This window comes from Ceratotherium simum, chromosome 5, assembly GCF_057802395.1.
Source record: "Ceratotherium simum simum isolate JZ-2026a chromosome 5, ASM5780239v1, whole genome shotgun sequence".
In the NCBI taxonomy this organism is placed as follows: domain Eukaryota; kingdom Metazoa; phylum Chordata; class Mammalia; order Perissodactyla; family Rhinocerotidae; genus Ceratotherium; species Ceratotherium simum.
Window position 1 is genome coordinate 16,414,954 of NC_141904.1, and position 19,346 is coordinate 16,434,299.

Below are 19,346 nucleotides of genomic sequence, written 5' to 3' on the forward strand. Positions count from 1 at the left end.
TGTGAAGATTAAACGTGTTAACTTCAAGGGCTTATTCAGCGCAATGCCTGGCAGATAGTGAGCATCTAAATGTTAGCTGCCACCACTATTGTCATTATCATCAGCACTTGCACTTATTTAATCAAATTCTTACTTATGGGTACATGGGCTTTCTTTCCTTTTTGCTCTTACAAACAGTGCTTCAGGGAATGACCTTGTCTGTTCATTATTTTGCACGTGTGAGTTTATGGATGTTTTGCAACAAATACAATGTCAAGGCCAAAGAGTATGTAAGTTTTGTAATTTTGGTAGACGTTTGCCAAATTTCATACCTTAGGGATTGTATCAAATTATGCTCTCACCAGTGATTTGACATAATTTAAATGATCAAGAACTTGATGGTAGCTTTCTGATGTTACTTCTCTTTCTGGAATTATTCATAGAGAAAAATGACAATTTTAAAAGTTCTTCCTTTATCTTCATTAGAAGTATAGTCTTGTCAGGAGGGCCTGCTCAAACAACCTTTTATTTTTTAATCTAAAATATGTATGTTGGTAGGTTATTCTTTCAGGATTCTCACAGATAACTTGTTAGTGTTTAAGAGAGTGGAAGATAGTCTTTTATTTTTTTTCCATTCTTTATTTTCAGATATTTATGTTTCCAGGAATTGGAATTATTTCAGATCTTTAATTTATCTTTATTATCCATAATCTTAAAATAATCTTCTATGAGAAATATGCATCTTTAAGAACCAAGAATGCAATGGTGAACTGAGATTAGCTTTTTAATTTATTTTGAGTACTAGTCTTGAGTTACAGCAAGATTCTTTCCTTTGTCAAAAAAAGCTTAATAGGAAGAGAGAAAAGCCTAAGATGTCAGGCATTTTTCAAGGAACCCATTTCCAACTTAGAAAATGTAAAAAGGGACCAAGAAGAATGTGTTGGATAGAACTTTGAAGTTACTTATCTCTACTCAAGTAAATGACTGAAAGTAAGTGAAAGAAATCAAAATAAGTAGTCAGAGAATACATACAAGGATATAGTGCTATGGAAACCAATATAATGAGCAAATGCTTTAAATAGAATAGATGTAGTATTACTAAGGAAAGGCTGTTTGATGTAGCAATTAGGAGATAATTGGTGTGAGGAAGCAGTTTCAGTATAGTTGTGGGACCCAACTGGAGAAGAATGAACAGTTGGAAAGTAAGTAAATAGGCTAATCTTTGGAATAGTCATGGTGGCAGCAGAAGGATTTTCCACTTTAAAACAAATCTCAGTAACAAGCTTCTGTTTATTTTCAAATGAACATTTGTCTTTAAGCATCTAATTTTATTTTATTAGTAATTGTTTTTTGTATATGGTAGTCACCTTTAAAGACGCTCATAAGCATGAAGTGTTTTTTTTCCATATTGCTTTTAATGCTAGTTACTGTTTTGTTGCTTTTCATTTTACGACATTAAGTTAATGTAATGAAATAGTCTTCCCTTTATGAACTAACACAGCTAGTTCTTGAAATTATAGTTAAGACTCCATTGTATCTGAAAACTGCCTTATCAATCATGAAAATGGAGTTGAGCATTACTTACACTGAACGTTTTTTGGCAGTAAGTGTACTTATTACTAAAATAGTAGGATTAGCATTGTTCTTTTTCTTGAGTTTTTTTTTTTTTTTTTTAAAGATTTTATTTATTCATTTTTTTCCCCCCAAAGCCCCAGTAGATAGTTGTATGTCATAGGTTCACATCCTTCTAGTTGCTGTACGTGGGACTCGGCCTCGCGTTGGACGGAGAAGTGGTGCCTCGGGGCGCTCCCGGGATCCGAACCCGGGCCGCCAGCATCAGAGCGCGCGCACTTAACCGCTAAGCCACGGAGCCGGCCCCTTGAGTTTTTTAAAAATCAACTTTACCAAGATCAAATTTCCTTACTAAAATTCACACACCTTTGGTATACAGATTGATGACTTTTGACAAAGGCATACAACCATGTAATAACACTCCAATCAAAATGTAAAGTATTTCCATCTCCCCAAGAACAACTAATTCTTCCCATATTTAATAACTTAAAAATCTAATTTTACTTCTTTAGCTTGTTTAGTAGTTATGAATGTAATTTTACTTATCAAGAGTACTGTGAAACAACCCCTGAAATTACATGCTTTTTATCTGTGGGAATCTATTTCAGGTTGACAGAATAGTTCATGACCCCAACAAGGTTATATACAGTTAAAAAATTTTGTTTAATTTGAGTGATTGTAAGAATGTTGACAGAGGCTGGCCCTGTGGCTTAGTGATTAAATGTGCACACTCCGATACTGGCGGCCTGGGTTCAGATCCCGGGCGCCCCCCAACGCACTGCTTCTCGTGCCATGCTGAGGTGGCATCCCACATACAGCAACTAGCAGGATGTGCACCTGTGTCATACAACTATCTACTGGGGCTTTGGGGAGAAAAAGGGGGAAAAAAAAAAAGGAGGAGGATTGGCAATAGATGTTAGCTCAGGGCCAGTCTTCCTCAGCAAAAAGAGGAGGATTGGCATGGATGTTAGCTCAGGGCTGATCTTCCTCACAAAAAAAAAAAAAAAAAAGGAATGTTTGACAGACAGTTTTGCGTGCTCTGCCTTGGTGGCCCGGGGTTCACAGATTTGGATCCTGGGTACAGAGCTATGCACCGCTCGTCAAGCCATGCTCTGGCAGTGCCCCAGATACAAAATACAGGAAGATTGGCATAGATGTTAGCTCAGGAACAGTCTTCCTCACAAAAAAAAAAAAAAGGAAGAAGAAAGTTACTTTTACTTGAGATAATTCATAATTAGCGATTTAATGTTTCCTGTTTATTTAATTTTTTAAAATCCTCTGAAAATAAAAGCTGTACTGTAGTACATAAACAACCTGTCTTTGATACTAATACTGTCTAAAATACAGTTTGGGGCATAAAAAATAAAATCACAATGTAAAAATTTCCCATTTTGCTTAGGATGTTGCATGTTGGGGAGGAACTCTTTAAGACTATTTTTCCTTTTCACCTACCTCCCAACCTAGACTCTCTCATGCCTACAGCTGGGTATAGGAAATGCCTGTTGGTGGTACTACTTAGTGAATTCAGCTTCCAAAAAATGAACGAGAGAGCTATATATCAAGTAATTAAAACATGCTTAAAAAATGGTTCTGATTAAAAGATGGGACAGATATCCTTTTTCTCATTTTACAAATTAGTAAAAATTAGGTCAAATTAAGTTTAATGTACCAAATGTGCCATCGTTGTTTTTGTTGGGACTCTGAATTAAGAGCATACTTTGATGACTTTTAGTGGCTGTTCTACAGCTTCGTACTCTTTCCTATAAGAGTACAGTACATTTCAGAGTCTCTTCCTTCTTACATTCCTAAATGTGATTTGAAATGGAGCTTGTAATCACTGGCAAGAAGGTTGTTAGAGGTTATAAAGTAATTATTTTCTTACTGATTCATTGAATCTTATTCATGTGATTCTTAACTTGACTATTTTACATTTATACAGTTGGAACTGAACCTCATTTAATTATTAAGCCTGGATTCTCGGTACTCCAATTTAATTTTGAGTCTTATTTCAGTTTCTTTAAATTATGTTAATTTTTAACACAAGTGTTGGTATAAACCACTCTTGTCATTATTTTAAGTGATAATATTTATGGGCCGGCCCCATGGCTTGGTGGTTAAGTGCACGCGCTCCGCTGCTGGCGGCCCGGGTTCGGATCCCGGGCACGCACTGACGCACCGCTTCTCCGGCCATGCTGAGGCCGCGTCCCACATACAGCAACTAGAAGGCTGTGCAACTACGACATACAACTATCTACTGGTGCTTTGGGGGAAAATAAATAAAAATTAAAAAAAAAAAAGTGATAATATTTACATAATCATATTTGAGATAAAAATAAAGTAGCTAAGATAAAAGTAGTATGAAAGAATGAAATGAGAAAGGGGTTAACTTTTTGATTGTTTGATAATTATGTAGAAGTTACTGAACAACTTTTCCTGTTCAGAGAAAACAGATTTAACTGAAATGTGTTATCAGATGAAGGGAAATTTAGTCTTAATTTATAGAAGAATAATCTGATGATACAGAATATCAGAAAGAGCCATGAAGCAAGATAACGCTATACTTGGATGTTTTTCAGACTAAGGCAGTCAGCTATATCTCTGGTTATCACCAGTATATATTAAAGTCAATCCTTAGGGTCCTCCTTACAATATAAATTCATTGTTTTATGTCTTTGTCTTTTCCTTCCTTGACACTCCTCTCAGTATTTTTCCTTATACTTATCTAATTGATAAGATATTCAGTTTTTCTTTAATTTATAAAGAACTTTGAAGTTCTTAAACAAGAGACATTTTTAGAATAGATAGGAGTTTGAGGGAGGAAAGAAAAACCCCAAAACTTTTATATAAAACTTTTCAAACAGTGGTCGGATTAAATTTAATGTTAGCATGGAATTAAAAAAGATTAACTGTAAAATCTCTTGTTCCACAGGTACTGTGAGAATAGAGATGTTTCGAAATATGCAGAATGCAGAAATCATCAGAAAAATGACTGAAGAATTTGATGAGGTATAGCATTTCAATATTTATACGAACTGCCTACTTATACTTTTAAATGGTGAATATGTTGATTATTTTAAGGTGTGTTTTGGTTTGGTGTTTAGTGTAAGAGAAGGTATACTATTTTCTCATTTATATGATAATCCATGCTACTAATTCCAAAATTAATGATCTTTCAGATTTGATTGCGTTGCATGGAGGTAGCACTGAATGACTGATAAGGATAAGAAAATTAGTGGTATGAGGTAGAAGTTGATTTTTGACATTCATTCTTGAAGACCCCCTAAAATTCCTGAATTTATAAATAACATCTCAAACAGTTTCATGTTCTGTGGAATGCAGGTCCTATTAAATGCTTTAAAGAAAAAAGGTTTTGGAGGTCAAAGAAGTGTGAGCTGGCTGCATATTATATCTGTCTTGGAGGTTGTTAAAGCACATTATTTATTATTTAGGGTTCTTAGAAATCCTAATGGAGAAAAACCTGCCTAACATTGTTTAATCCAGAATTCCCAAAATTATTTTACGTGGCTCTCCCCCCAATCCCCATTTGCATGTGTATATTTAAACTTAAGCTTCTGTTCAGGACACTCTGCTTGAGAACTTTCTGATATCCATTTAGAATACATGTTCTCTTTGCTAGTTTTTACAAATGAATCATACAGGAATCATTTTTTCTACATGATTTTTCCATTTTCACTGAACTATTCTCTCAAGCAGTTTTACACTGATAGTAAATGTTGAAACACTTGCACAGTTTTATTTCTATATTGTATTTATGGTGAATTCAATTCATGTCATGATTTAGGCCACCATTAATTCCAGTTTTAATATTCTGTCTTTGGATTTAAATAAAATTTCTATTTTCTGGTAGATGTTCCTTTTTCTCCACTTTCAATGCTAACAACAAGGCTGGTTTTCTTCTAGGCGCACTCTTTCCAGGGGGTGGGGTCAGGCTTTTTATTAGTAGTAGTAGTATTTTTTTTTTGGTTGATAAAAGTACTACAAATGTATGGTAAACAAACACATTGCGCAATATGTGTCTTTCTCATCAGGTGTTCACCTTTACTCTAGTAGAACACACCAAAACATTTTCATGTGCGTCTTTACAGAAACATTCTGTCAGTGGCTTTCAGACTATTTAGTCACATTCCATGGGAGGTAGAGGAGACCTTATATTGTGACCCATGCATGTATATGTCTATAATTGCTTGTCTTTATTTCTGTAATCCAAAAAGCTCTGAAATTCCAAATTCCTTTTTTGGAATTTAATTGATGGTAAAACCTGGCCGCAACTGACATGAGGCTATTTATAATTTTTATTTATCCCAGTCAGTGTGACTATCTATATGTATTGCTGATGAAATATTAATGTTCTTGATTACAGGGGCCTGCCCCAGATTCTGTTGGAGTTTGATGGAACATAAAGTATATGTACTGTATTAACTTCTGTATTTATGAAAATCTTCTGGATTCTGAAACTTTTCTGTGGGACTACTTTTCACTAAAAAATATTTTTTGTTGTTACTTTGTGAATTTATATGTGGCAAATAGAAGATAAAGCCAGATTAAGGTGCAAGTGGTAGTTTACTGACTGGCTACTATACTAGCTACCATGCCAGGCTTGAAGTACAGATGATTCAGGTCACAGATTAAAACATAGTATGCGTCTTGGACCTTCAGGGCACTAACACGTGGTGGAGTGATTATTGAGAGTTTAAGACAGTAGTTCCCAAACTTTGCTGCACGTTAACATCACCTGGGGATACTTAAAAACTGCTGATGCCTGGCTCCCTCCCACATCCCCCAGACATTCTGATTTAATTTGAGAGGCATGTGACCTGGGCATAGGGAGTTCTAAAAGCTCACCAGGTGATTCTAATGTACAACAAAGTTTGGGAACTACTGTTCTGAGGGAAATAAAAAGGAGAAAGCCAAGATTTAAGTTATAAAAACTCTTCATATATGAGAATAGAATGAGGGGAAAACAGAAATGAATACACTGTGAAAATGCACAATGACAGGAAATCATTGCTTTAATAGTAAGATTTTGAGATAACTAGAGGAAGATAAGGAATTCAGCAAAATGAAGGTCATGGTATACCTAAGAAAATGTTCCTGTGAGTGTTGTCAAATATTCAGGGTATATTGGAGAAATAGTAAACTGTTACCAAGACTGATAATGAGTTAAATGTAGCAGATGTTCATTTAAATTTTTCAAAAGGCATTTATTTCATATTCCTAAATATTTTTTCTCCCAGTGTTGGAGATTATGGGCCTAATCAAAGAAGACTGTTTCAAAAGTCATCATTCTAATTTTTATCTGTTTAACAGTAAAACTAAAACAGTTTGATTATGATTAGAATGTATTCATTTAAAACAGAATTATATATTAGATATCTCTGAGGCTATCTATTTTATCTTCAGTCACTTTAGCAAGGTATTGATCTTTTGCTACTCTATACACTAAACTGCATTTAAATGCTTGTATATTATTAAATATATTTTGTTGTTTTTTTTCCCTTCAAAATACCATATAGGTCATTTAGTCCCCCAGGAGTAGAGGGAGATTAGTTTTGGTAAATTGTATTTTGTGGTAAAATTCTGATCTGATGACAGGAACCCTTGGATCCCAAGAGCCTAGAACAATGTCTGGTTCACAGGGAGTAGCCATTAAAATTTTGTTAAATGAATGAATATATTGTATTACAGCAAAGTAAAGTAAAGGTGAGATGAGTTAGAAGTAGCTGAGATTGAAAGTGCTTAAATTTGGAAAAGGTAGTCCCAGAGTGTGCTGTTGCCTGAAAAAGTGTACTGTAGCTCCTATCCAATCTGGTTATAATGTTTGTTATTAAACTTTTTTTAAACTCCTGCACACCTGCACACAGCCAGAAGTGCTCTGTAATTGTAATATCAACCTCATTTAAAAAGGTATTAATTCCTAGAGCAATCTATAGCTCTTCAGTCAACAGATACACTTGGTTCCTGTGTGTCTGTTGGAGAAGCAACACAGGAGCCAACCACTGTGAGGTAAAGCAAAATGGAGTAGTATTTCTTCCCCAGATTATTAGAATCACATCTTCCTAGGTAAATTCTTGGATGTATTTCCTGATAGTCAGTGTGTGTAGTTTTCATATATTTAAGTGTAGCATCTGTGTAGGAGAGCCTTTGCAACACAGCACATTTGATGTATTTGCTTAGTGCCTTTAATTCTTGTCTGTGTTATTTTGTATTGCATTGCTCCCAATTATAGAGATTTTGTGTATTGTGCTCTTCTGTATTGAGTACAACTTATCCTCTAGCTTTTTTCTCTTCTCAATTCTAATTGTATATGCTTCTGTGAATTTATTTATTTAAACTTAAATGTAGAACTTTTCATTTGTTTATCCATTTGAGCATTTATTAATCAAAGGATTAAAAATTTTAAGAAATGTAAAAATGGTTAAATAGTATACAAACTAAGAAAATGTAAGGGAAATACCAAAGATATGGTAAAGGAAAGCTCAAATTATCTCCATTCCCAAGTTAAAGTTTCTAAATTTTTTTGATTGTGCATGCCACCAATAAAACATTTTTCAGCCTATAGTCTTAATAGTGAAAACCTATGATAAGGCTAATTTTGTCTATAAAATTATTCTCTCCTGCTCTCCCTCTTTCCCATACTCCTTGTGAAAAGGCTAGTTAGAGTTCTTGTGGGGAGAGTGCTTAAGAAGAAACTGCCTGATGATTGTTTCCGACTTTCTTAGTTCTAAACTAAGTCTGTTTCCTAAATGTCTGATAAGTGAATATAAATAGATAAAGGTTGTTTTTTTTTCATTCCACCCTTGGTAATCGGAAGACTGAGTGCGTAGTCCTCGTTTATTATGTTACGGTGTGGTTTGCAGCTATGTATATTTATTTATAGAATTAAATGCACTTACTGCTAAATCAGTTTCTTGTCCGATGTCGTTAGATCGTCATGGCTTTAACTTTTATAGTGGTCTAAGAAGAGCTTGTGCAGAAAGTGTCAGTGCTGCCACATTTCTTATTACTCAGTTATGATTACATATTCAGATTTTTGTTTCTGTTTTCTCCAGAAATCTGTGTTTTCATTTCGTGAAGAGTTAAAAATAGATAGTATAAACCATAAATTCATTCATTGATCATACATAACTTACAAAGTGAACAAACCAGTGAAGAGTGCCATTTCTAATGTCAACTCCTTTGAGCATTGAACTCTTCTTACTCTTCTCTCAGGATACCTCAAATACCATTTGTAACAAAAGAATCTGAAATATGGGCCTAGTGAGGCCACATCAAGCTTATTCTAGATATTAAATATTAGTAACAATTAATTTATTTCTTATTTTTAGGTAAGAATAAAGAGAAGTCTTAATATATATATTTTTGCAATATACCACTCAGTTTGTGTTGTACATATCACTTTGGAGACTGCTCCAAGTTGACAAAGGTAAACAGAATATTAAAGAAAGGAAGCAAAGTTGGAAATGAGAAATGCCAAAAGACAAAGAAATAATCAAGTAGAAAAACTCATGAAGACTCAAGAAATTGTAATCAATTTGTAATGTGAAAAGGTATAACAGGAAATAATACTACAACTGTGAACCTTGCAGTGCAAAATATTGGAGACAAGAGGAAATATGTTGAATAATAATAATAGCAAGTACTTAGTAACATTTGTGTCAGTGGGTACTAGATTAAATCCTCATCTGGATTAGTCATGATCAACTATATATTGAGGTTATAATTATACCCTGGTAATTTCAAGATTTTTATTCAGTTTTAAAATGTATCTACAAAACATGATTTTGCAGCAATATAAATGAATCACATTTATATTTTATTATATATTTTAATAATTGTTAAGACCTGTTATCTAGCTAAAGCTAGGTATAACAAATTCTGTATCTTTTTTATTTATTGTAGGTATAATTTTTTATTTTAACAAGTGTTAAATGGACTATATGGTTTTTCATATTTATTTAATAGGATTAATTTATTTTTGTGTTTGTTCAATAAACATTTATTGAACACTTGTCTAACTTTTACTTAGGAACTGTATATTTAGAGATCAACGAAATTGTAGCTTGAGACAATGAGTTCATGTTCTAAATGGGGAGACAGCTTTGTGAGCTAATAGCAGTAATATCTTGACAAATTTGATGGTTGAGAAATACAAGACCCAGTGAGAACCCAAAGGATGGGTTAATTATCTGAGGTGTAAGGGCTTCACAAATTATTTAGCCCAAAAACTAGGTTTAAAGATGAATAGAAGTTCACCAGAAAAACCAGGAAGGAGCTTATAGGGAAGATGGAGTTTAGGATATATATAGGAGGAAACAGTGTGATACAAAGCTAGAGATAGTGAATAATAGCCTTGTAGACTAGACTAAGGAGATTGGATTTAGTACTAATAAATAAGCCATCCTTAAAACGTTGTGTTCCTAAGCATACTAGACAGTGTCCTAGGTAAATGCTAGAGATACAGAGATGAATAAGATATGGTCTTTGAAAATTAAAATAAAATTTTTTAAGCATGGTTCTTTCCAAATGTATTTATGTGTATTCCTTAATTGGTGTATATATGTCTTTATGGGCCAGTTGAATTTTCTGATACTTTAAAAGTCTGAGGCTTTTTCCAGAATCGAAAGAGTTAGCTTAAGCTTAATTAGCAGAGATACAATAGTAAAGAGCAATTTCTCTTTAATTGCATTATGGCAGTCAGCCAAAATAATCTGTCTAAATAATTAATCTTTATGGTTATTTTTTGTTGTTAAATGCATGATAGAACTTAAAAACAAAAATTCAAACAATATATTTAATAATAAATTTTATTCATTTGGCCACTCAAAGTTTTGTTTGTAAAAATATTTTCCACTGTATCTTTCCAAGGATAAGTAGTGTATGCTTTTCTTTGTTCCCCTGACACAGTTTTTATGCTTTCTGACTTTTTTGAGGAAAAATAAAAATACAAACTCTTCCAATCACTATGATATGCAAATCACAGATGTGATTATACATTTTAAACGGTGCCTATGACATGGTGATAATCTGGATAATGGTACTCCAGAATTTGGAATTTCTTCTAGTGATCTTAGAAGTATCCTCAAGGACGTTAATGTGGATAGTTTCAAACACGTTTTTTTTGGTGAGGAAGATTGGCCCTGAGCTAACATCTGTGCCAGTCTTCCTCTATTTTGTATATGGGTTGTCGCCACAGCCTGGCTGATGCGTGGTTTAGATCCGCACCTGGGATCCAAACCTGTGAACCTGGACCACCGAATCTGAGGACGCCGAACTTAACCACTAGGCCATGGGGCCGGCCCCTCAAACACTTTTTACTGTACTCAGTTTTAAAAATTATATATCATTTGATACACACAAAAGAATATATGTAAGGTGTGTAAGATATGTAAGTCTGCTACCCTTAAGAACTGAAATATTACTAATACTGCTGTGTGCTCCTCCACTTTCCCATTCCAATGTTCTCCTCAGAGGTAATCAATACCTTGAATTTTGTAAACTTGTTTTTTTCTTATTAAGCCATTGATAGATCACTTACCACTCTTTATGAAATGTTTGTGAAAATCCATGGATGAGAGTAGAGGCCAGACATTTGGTAGCACTTCATTTAACTAATTGATGCCAGTTTTGAGCAGGACATATTTAAAAAGAGTGATCTTGGCAGTCCCATTGCTGGTTTGACTTTATATATTTTCCTCATTTCTATCTGTGGCTAAGGAAACACGAATTGTCAAAATATATGATTGATTAAGGAAAAAGTATCTATAGGGATCTTTCAGATATCCTTACCATTATTTTAGATCCATTTTGACAGTGTTATTTTTGTGGTGATTCATTCATTTGATCAAGAAATATTTGAGGGGCTGGCCCTGTGGTGTAGTGGTTAAGTTCGGTACGCTCTGCTTTGGCAGCCTGGGTTTGTAGGTTCGGATCCTGGGCACAGACCTATACCACTCATCGGTCATGCTGTGGCAGCGACCCACATGCAAAATAGAGGAAGACTGGCATAGATGTTAAGTCAGGGCTAATCTTCCTTAAGCAAAAATAGAGAAAGACTGGCGGTGGATGTTAGCTCAGGGCGAATCTTCCTCAGCAAAAAACAAAAAAGAAAAGAAGAAATATTTGAGTGTCTGTTAAACATTCCAAGCATTGAGAATATAGCACTGAGTAAACCAAGTAAAAATCCCTGCCCTCATAAAATTCACATTTTAGCTGGGAGCGAAAGCCAATGAATAAAATACATAGGCAAAATATTATAGTATGACAGTAAACGTTATGCAGAAAAATAAAGCAGACAAGGGGAAAGAGATTGGGAGAGGAAGGGTTATTTTAAATAGGATGGTCAGGAAAACCTCTCTAAGAATGTGGTCTTGAGTAAAGACTTGAAGGAGGTAATGGAGCAACCATGCATGTATCTGGGGGAAGAGAAGGGCAAAATGGCCCCAAAGTAGAAGCATAGCTGGGATGTCTGAGAGACAACAAAGAAGCTAGTGTGGCTTTAGCTGATTTATATATTGCATTTGATTGTTGTATTGTCAGGACTTTTTCAAAATATAAAACAGTTCCTCTGCTTTTTTTTTTCTTTGCATGACAGTAATTTTTAGACAACAACCTAGTTATCTTGTAAAGTATCCCACATTTTTATTTCTCTGTTTTTTTTTTTTCCCTCATGGTATCATTTTGTAACTGAAAGTTAGATCTAATGACTCCATTAGATTACAATTACACATTTTTTTGCAAGAAAATTTCATAGGTGATGCTGTGTACTTCATCTTGTGTCACAGTAGGTAGCACGTAATGTCAGGTTGTCCACTTATTAGTGATGCTAAGATTGATTACTTGTTTAAAGTGATGACCACTTAATATTTTTGTAAAAGTACTTTTCTCTTTGCAATTATCAAATAATGGCACTTTAACGTTCTGCTTATCTGCTTATGCCAACTTGCCACTTAATGGTTTAGTATCTGTTGATCTGTTTCTGAAATTTTGGATTTATTTTGAATGTAGAAGCCAGTGTGGCCTGAAGCCTGGAAATCGGATATTCTGTATCAGTCGTTCATGAATTAAAGGAAGTTGGTCTCTTCTTTGGGGACATATTAATTAGGCATTTCTAAACAGAAGTTATGCCTCCTACAGGGAGTCAAGTGCAAAGAATTCTTGATTTGTTTCCTGTTAAATAAACCTATCCAGTAAACCAAACCAGAAACAGAAGTCATTTTTGTCCATCAAGTCACTTACTTCAGTAGATATTATTTCTTCAATATTTGAGTATTCATCACATCCCTCCCATTTTGTCCATGATCATTGCTACTATCTTAGTTTAAACTCTCTCTGCCCTCCCTCTCTTGTTTTTGGATCTATTGCAGTGGTAAGTCTCCTTGCTCCTTTCCTTCACCTTTACCCTTCTGACTGTTCTCCACATTGGAATCAGAAATATTTTTTAAAGCTCACATCTGTTCATGATACTTACTGCTCATAATCCTTCCGTGGCCACCCATTGCCTCCAGAATAAAGTTTGGTTTCCTTAACCTTCATTACATAAAGAAGGCTCCCTGTGATCTGGCCCCATCTTTCTTTTTGGTTACCACCACAAAATCTATTTTAGTTTGTGAAACTGAAAGCAGCTCTACAGTCCCATTATTGTACCTTTGTATACAGGCCTTTGCTAATGTTATCGCCTAGGATGCTGTTGACCCTGTTTCGCCTGCCAGTTGCCTCTGCAGAGAATTGACATTCCTTTCTAAGTACTATGTACTCTTATAAAATTCCTATCATTGTATTTAATTCACTTATTTTATGTGTCCATCTTCTCAACGTAGAAGTTCTTTGTGAGGTGGAGGAAATTAGGAGAAGTTGGTCAAAGAGTATAAACTGCCAGTTATAAGAAGAATAAGTTCTGGGGATCTAATATACAGCATGGTGATTATAGTTAATAATATTGTATTATATACTTGAAAGTTGCTAAGAGAGTAGATCTTAAATATTCTTACCAAAAAGAAGAAATGGGTAATGTGATGGGATGGAGGTATTAGCTAATGCTGTGGTGGTAATCACTCTGCAATATATAAGTGTATCAAATCGACACATTGTACATCTTAAATTTACACAATGTTATGTGTCAGTTATATCTCAATAAAGCTGGAAAAAAAGTAAAAGTTCTTAGAAGAAGATCCTTGTTTTGCTCATCTTTGTATGCCAAGGGCCTAGTCTAGTACCTGGAGCATATTTGTTGCTCAATAAGTATAGGAATAGATGGTTGGGTGGGTGGATAGTTTCTCCAAACACGTGTTTGCCAATTACTGTTTTAAGCAATGGTGGTATATATCTTTGGATAAGTCTGTTGAAATTAGGTGGTCAAAAGCCAATGTTACACCAAAAATGTGACATTTTTTTTGTGACATTGTCCATCAGCTCGCTTAAAAATCAGTTCTCTTGGATTTACTTTTAGTGTTTTATATGTTTAGATGTCTACAGTTTGTGACCAAATTGGGTTCTCAAATGTTTGTGAGGACCATTCATTGCTATTTCTGTTTTCTACAAATCATTCTTGGCTACTATTAAAATTCACATGCTTAAGGATTAGGTAGTTGGCCTTCTATCTCTGCTCGCTGCATGAGCTCTACCTTGCAGTGAGCCTCTCAAGATTGTTGTTCTCATCCCAGTCAGAGGTTCTAAATCTAGTTTTTGATGCTGGTTCTTGTCTCTGAAGCTTGGCACCCTTTTCCCTTTTTTCCCCCCATAAGTGTCCCCCAAACTTCTGAAGTTTACTTTTCTATTAGTTGCTTGTCTCCTCGTTTAGGAGCAGAACCCCAGTGTTCCTCTCTCGGAAGAGCAATCATTGGACAGCCCTTCTGTCCTTCAAGGTTCCTGGAGTAAACCAGATGAAGCTCCATTGTTGAGTAGAAAATACATGAACTTTACAATCCCAGAACCAGAACCCTGTAGCTCTGAGATCTAGGACAAGTTCTTAAGATCTTATTTCTCTCATCTTTATACATACCAATAGTTACCACAGTATATGGATAATATAGGATTATATATGTGAAAAGTACACACCATATAAATGCTAGCTATATTATGTTATGTTTTGTTACATCCAGATTTCTCCTCTTGTATTCACCTGAACATATTTGGGGGAATTGCTTTCTTACTAGACCTTTTGGGTATGCTCTGTATTATATTTCTTGCAGATTTCTGCCTGATATTCTTCCTACATTAAGCTTGTTTCTGCCTTTCTATACCTGTTTCTTATTTGATATGATTTACCTTTTCATTAGTTTATTCAATAAATTCCTTGTGCAAAGCATCATAATGAGACTGCCCTTGAAGAACTTAAATATTAGTTGTGGATAAAACATTAGGCTACTTGATTATTATCTTTTTTTTATTACTAGTATTTCATCTTCTTAGCTTTCCTGAAAAAAGACATTACTGCTTTGTGAAGGAAGCTAGTTTTAAATACCCCACTGCCCATCATTAACTAGACAGTTCTTTTTATTTTTTTTTTATTTTTTATTTTTTTTAATTTTTTGTTTATTGCAGTAACATTGGTTTATAACATTGTAAAAATTTCAGGTGTACATCATTGTACTTCTATTTCTGCATGGACTACATCATGTTCACCACCAAAATACTAATTACAACCCATCACCACACACATGTACCGAATTATCCCTTTCACCCTCCTCCCTCCCCCCTTCCCCTCTGGTAACCACCAATCCAATCTCTGTCCCTATGTATTTGTTTATTGTTGTTATTATCTACTACTTAATGAAGGAAATCATACGGTATTTGACCTTCTCCCTCTGACTTATTTCACTTTGCATTATACCCTCAATGTCCATCCATGTTGTCACAAATGGCTGGATTTCGTCGTTTCTTATGGCTGAGTAGTATTCCATTGTGTATATATACCACAGCTTCTTTATCCATTCGTCCCTTGATGGGCACTTAGGTTGCTTCCAAGTCTTGGCTATTGTGAATAACGCTGCAATGAACACAGGGGTGCATGTACCTTTGCAAATTGATGTTTTCAAGTTCTTTGGATAAATACCCAACAGTGGACTAGCTGGATCATATGGTAGTTCTATCGTTGATTTTTTGAGGAATCTCCATACTGTTTTCCATAGTGGCTGGACCAGTTTGCACTCCCACCAGCAGTGTATGAGAGTTCCCTTCTCTCCACATCCTCTCCAACACATGTTGTTTCCTGTCTTGTTAATTATAGCCATTCTGACGGGCGTGAGGTGATATCTCATTGTAGTTTTGATTTGCATTTCCCTGATAGTTAGTGATTTTGAACATCTTTTCATGTGTCTGTTGGCCATCTAGACAGTTCTTTTTAAATGACATGTTTAAGTATGTATAACAAGGAGAAATTTATAACTAGTAGTAGACTGAAGCAAGAAACTGGCTTTTGAAGTGGGTACGGGAGATTTTTCTTTCTTTTTCATAATGTTTCTCCTTTTAATCACAATATTTGCACATGATACAAAAATTAAAAGGGACAAAATAGTATACATAGTCTAGTTAGGAACTGAGGTAGATTGGTGTTCAGTTGTTGCTATCATTACATTTAGTGTACCACAGGCTTCAGATTTCTGTAGTGCTGGGCTGCTGTTGCCTTGTGCTTAGGATACCAGTGGGTTTTTCTCACTGTTCATACTGTGCCCTCAGCTTTCTGCAACCTCTGCACTCTTGTGCCACAGAGTACTCCTGCTCCACACTCTTGCCTCTCCCCCTAGTGGTAGACTGGTGTTGCTTGTTCTAGTACTATGATGAGGGCATGGGGATTCTCTATTGTCCTAGTCCTGCCTAAGTCTTAAGCATGCCTTGTGTGCCTGGAGCCCCTGAGGGACCTTCTCAGCTTTCCTGTCCCTCATTCCTCTAGCAGCTAAACTCTGCCTTATGTCTGTGGTTGGCCTAGGGTGGGAGTTTCCTGTCGCTCTCCCAATGCTAGCAGACCTCTGGTATTGGTATAGGATTCAGGATCTAGGACAGTGTTTTGCCTCCCTCTCTCCCCCAGGTTGAGGATTTTTTCTTCTACTCTTTTCCTAGCTTCAGTGGGTCTTTGCCTGTGCCATATTGGTGACTCAGTTTACTGACTGTCCCCCATCAAAGATTAAGGCATCTGATTTGTAGGAAACAAAGGTATGGAGAAATGAGCTGGGCTTCTTACCTTTCCCCAAAAGTTGAGGATCGTTCCCTGCAGGTGTGTACCACCAAGAGAGGTGCTCTTTGTTCTGCTTTGTCTCAGCCTTTGTTGTAAGTACCTGGTTGAGACCTGTAGAAAAGAGCTTTTGAGTGAGTGCAAACTCCTTGTTATTCCACACTGACAAGCTAGCCCACACTTGGTCTTTGACAGTTCATTAAAACCTTAGCTGATTTCTTGTTCTTTTTTTTTTGTGAGGTGATCAGCCTTGCGCTAACATCTGCCAATCCTCCTCTTTTTTTTCCTGAGGAAGACTGTCCCTGGGCTAACATCCGTGCCCATCTTCCTCCACTCCATATGGGACGCTGCCACAGCATGGCTTGGCAAGCAGTGCGTTGGTGCGCGCCCGGGATCCAAACCGGTGAACCCTGGGCCGCTGCGGTGGAGCGCGCACACTTAACCACTTGCGCCACCGGGCTGACCCCTCTTGTTCATTTTTATGGTGGCCGCCTTTTCTTCCTAGGCTTTTCCACAGATTTAGAGTTTGTGTGTCTCATCTCTTCTAGGAGAGCTTATCATTCTTTAGAATTCAAGTTACTTCAGCTGTAGTTTGGCTCAAGAAAAGTTATGATTTTTTGTTGATTCAGCTTATTCTCATTGTTGGTAGCCTTCTACATCCTAAGTGGAGGCTAAACCTTGTTGTTACTCTTTTGACTTTGCTTTTAGTGTTTTTTTTTTTAATACAAAAATTACTTTTATGTGGTTGAATTTGTTGGTCTTTTTTATGACCTCTGGCTTTTGTATTTTATTTAGAAAAAGACTTTCCCACTCTGAGAATATTCTCCCATGTTTTCTATTTCTTTTTTGATTGATTTTTTTAAGTGTTTTGATTCACTAGCAATTTATTTTGATGCAAGGTACAATACGTACTATTTTTTTCTAATGAACAGCCAGTTGTACCAAAATCATTTGGTACATAAATAATTCATCTTTCCCCACTGTTCATAATTCTGCTATAGCAGTAGGAATGCATTTGTCTGTGAGTAACAGAAAATCCTACCAATGAAGGGTTGAATTCAGTTTGTCTCATGCAAAATAAATCTGGGAGTAGACAGTGCATGGTTGCTACTGCACCCAAACAAAGCAAAGACCTACACATTTTCCATGTTTCCCTCTACCCCTTATCTTTATATTTGTTCCTTCGTGATTGCAGAATGGCTCTTGAACATCCAGCACCACATATGAGCTCCAAGTCAGTGAAAGAGGAGGGGACAAAGCACTGAAGAGGTCCAACTGTCCTAGTCTGTCCATTTTAAAAGGCTTTTCCAGAAGCTCCATCTGGCAAATTACATGTTTTTTCTCAGATATTTCTTGTACATTATCTTCCAGGCTACTAATGTATCTCCTATCAGTGACCATTCTGTCCTTCAGTTCATCAACTGAATTATTTAATTAAGAAATAAAATATTTTAGATATCTGTACCCCCACGTTCATTGCAGCATTATTTACAACAACCAAGATATGGAAACAACCTAAGTGTCCATCAATGGATGAATGGATAAAGAAAATGTGATGTGTGTGTGTATGTATGTATGATGTACCTACACAATGGAATATCATTTAGCCATAAAAAAGAATGAAGTCTTGCCATTTGCAACAACATGGATGGCCCTTGAGGGTATTAAGCTAAGTTGGACAGAGAAAGACAAATACCATATGCTCTCACGTATATGGGAAATCAAAAACAAAAAAATAGTACTGAACTCACAGATACAGAGAACAGATTGGTGGTTGCCAGAGGCAGAGGGTGAGGGGTGGGCAAAATGAGTGAAGGGGATCAAAACGTACAAACTTACAGTTATAAAATAAGTAAGTCCTGGGGATGTAATGTACAGCATGGTGACTATAGTTAAAAATACTGTATTGCGTATTTGAAAGTTGCTGAGAGAGTAGATCTTAAAAGTTCTCATCACAAGAAAAACAAAATATTTTGTAACTATATGTGATGACAGATGTTAACTAGACTTATTATGGTTATCATTTCTAAATATATATAAATATTGAATCATTGTGTTATATACCTAAAACTAATATAATGGTTATATGTGAATTATACCTCAATAAAAAAAATCTTAAAGTATTTTAGTTTCCTAGAGATTTTTAAGTTTTTGTTTTGTTTTTGTTTGTGCTACATTTGAATTTTGAAGTGTACTTATTTTTTTATTTAGTTTTTCCTATGTGCTGATTTTTCTGCCTTTCTTTCCTCTTGCTTGCTTTGGGCCTGTTTTAGATGGATTATTTTCTTTGCAGTCTCCTTGGGCCACAGGTCTTGTTGCTGTGGAACACTAAATGGCTGAATCTCACATCTGGTATAAAGCAAGAGAAGCTCTGCCCTAGTGGGCTTCTGTGACATAGAAGCAGCTGGCAGCCTGCTGAGATACCTTTGAGAAGTATCTCACCTCTCCACTCTACTACCCTCTCCAGTCTATCTCTGACACCCCCAGTCTCTAGGGCTGCCAAGATTCAGCCAGCCCCTTCAGTTCCTTTTTGATCTTTGGAGGGCTTAGTAAACCCCATAAAACTCATGTAGCACCAACATTAAATTTCTTTTGAGAGATTTGCGTT

At 35.7% G+C, this 19,346-nt stretch overlaps 1 protein-coding gene across 4 annotated transcripts in view; it reads left to right on the plus strand.

Annotated features, from left to right (window-relative positions):
* The window catches only part of STAG1 (STAG1 cohesin complex component), a 354,666-nt gene that overhangs the window by 190,159 nt on the left and 145,161 nt on the right, over window positions 1–19,346 (plus strand). For all 4 annotated transcript variants that reach the window (XM_004419341.2, XM_087430526.1, XM_004419340.3 and 1 more), the window contains one exon: window positions 4,481–4,557. In XM_004419341.2, coding sequence (XP_004419398.1) covers window positions 4,481–4,557 — 77 coding nt within the window. The remainder of the gene's footprint in view (window positions 1–4,480; window positions 4,558–19,346) is intronic.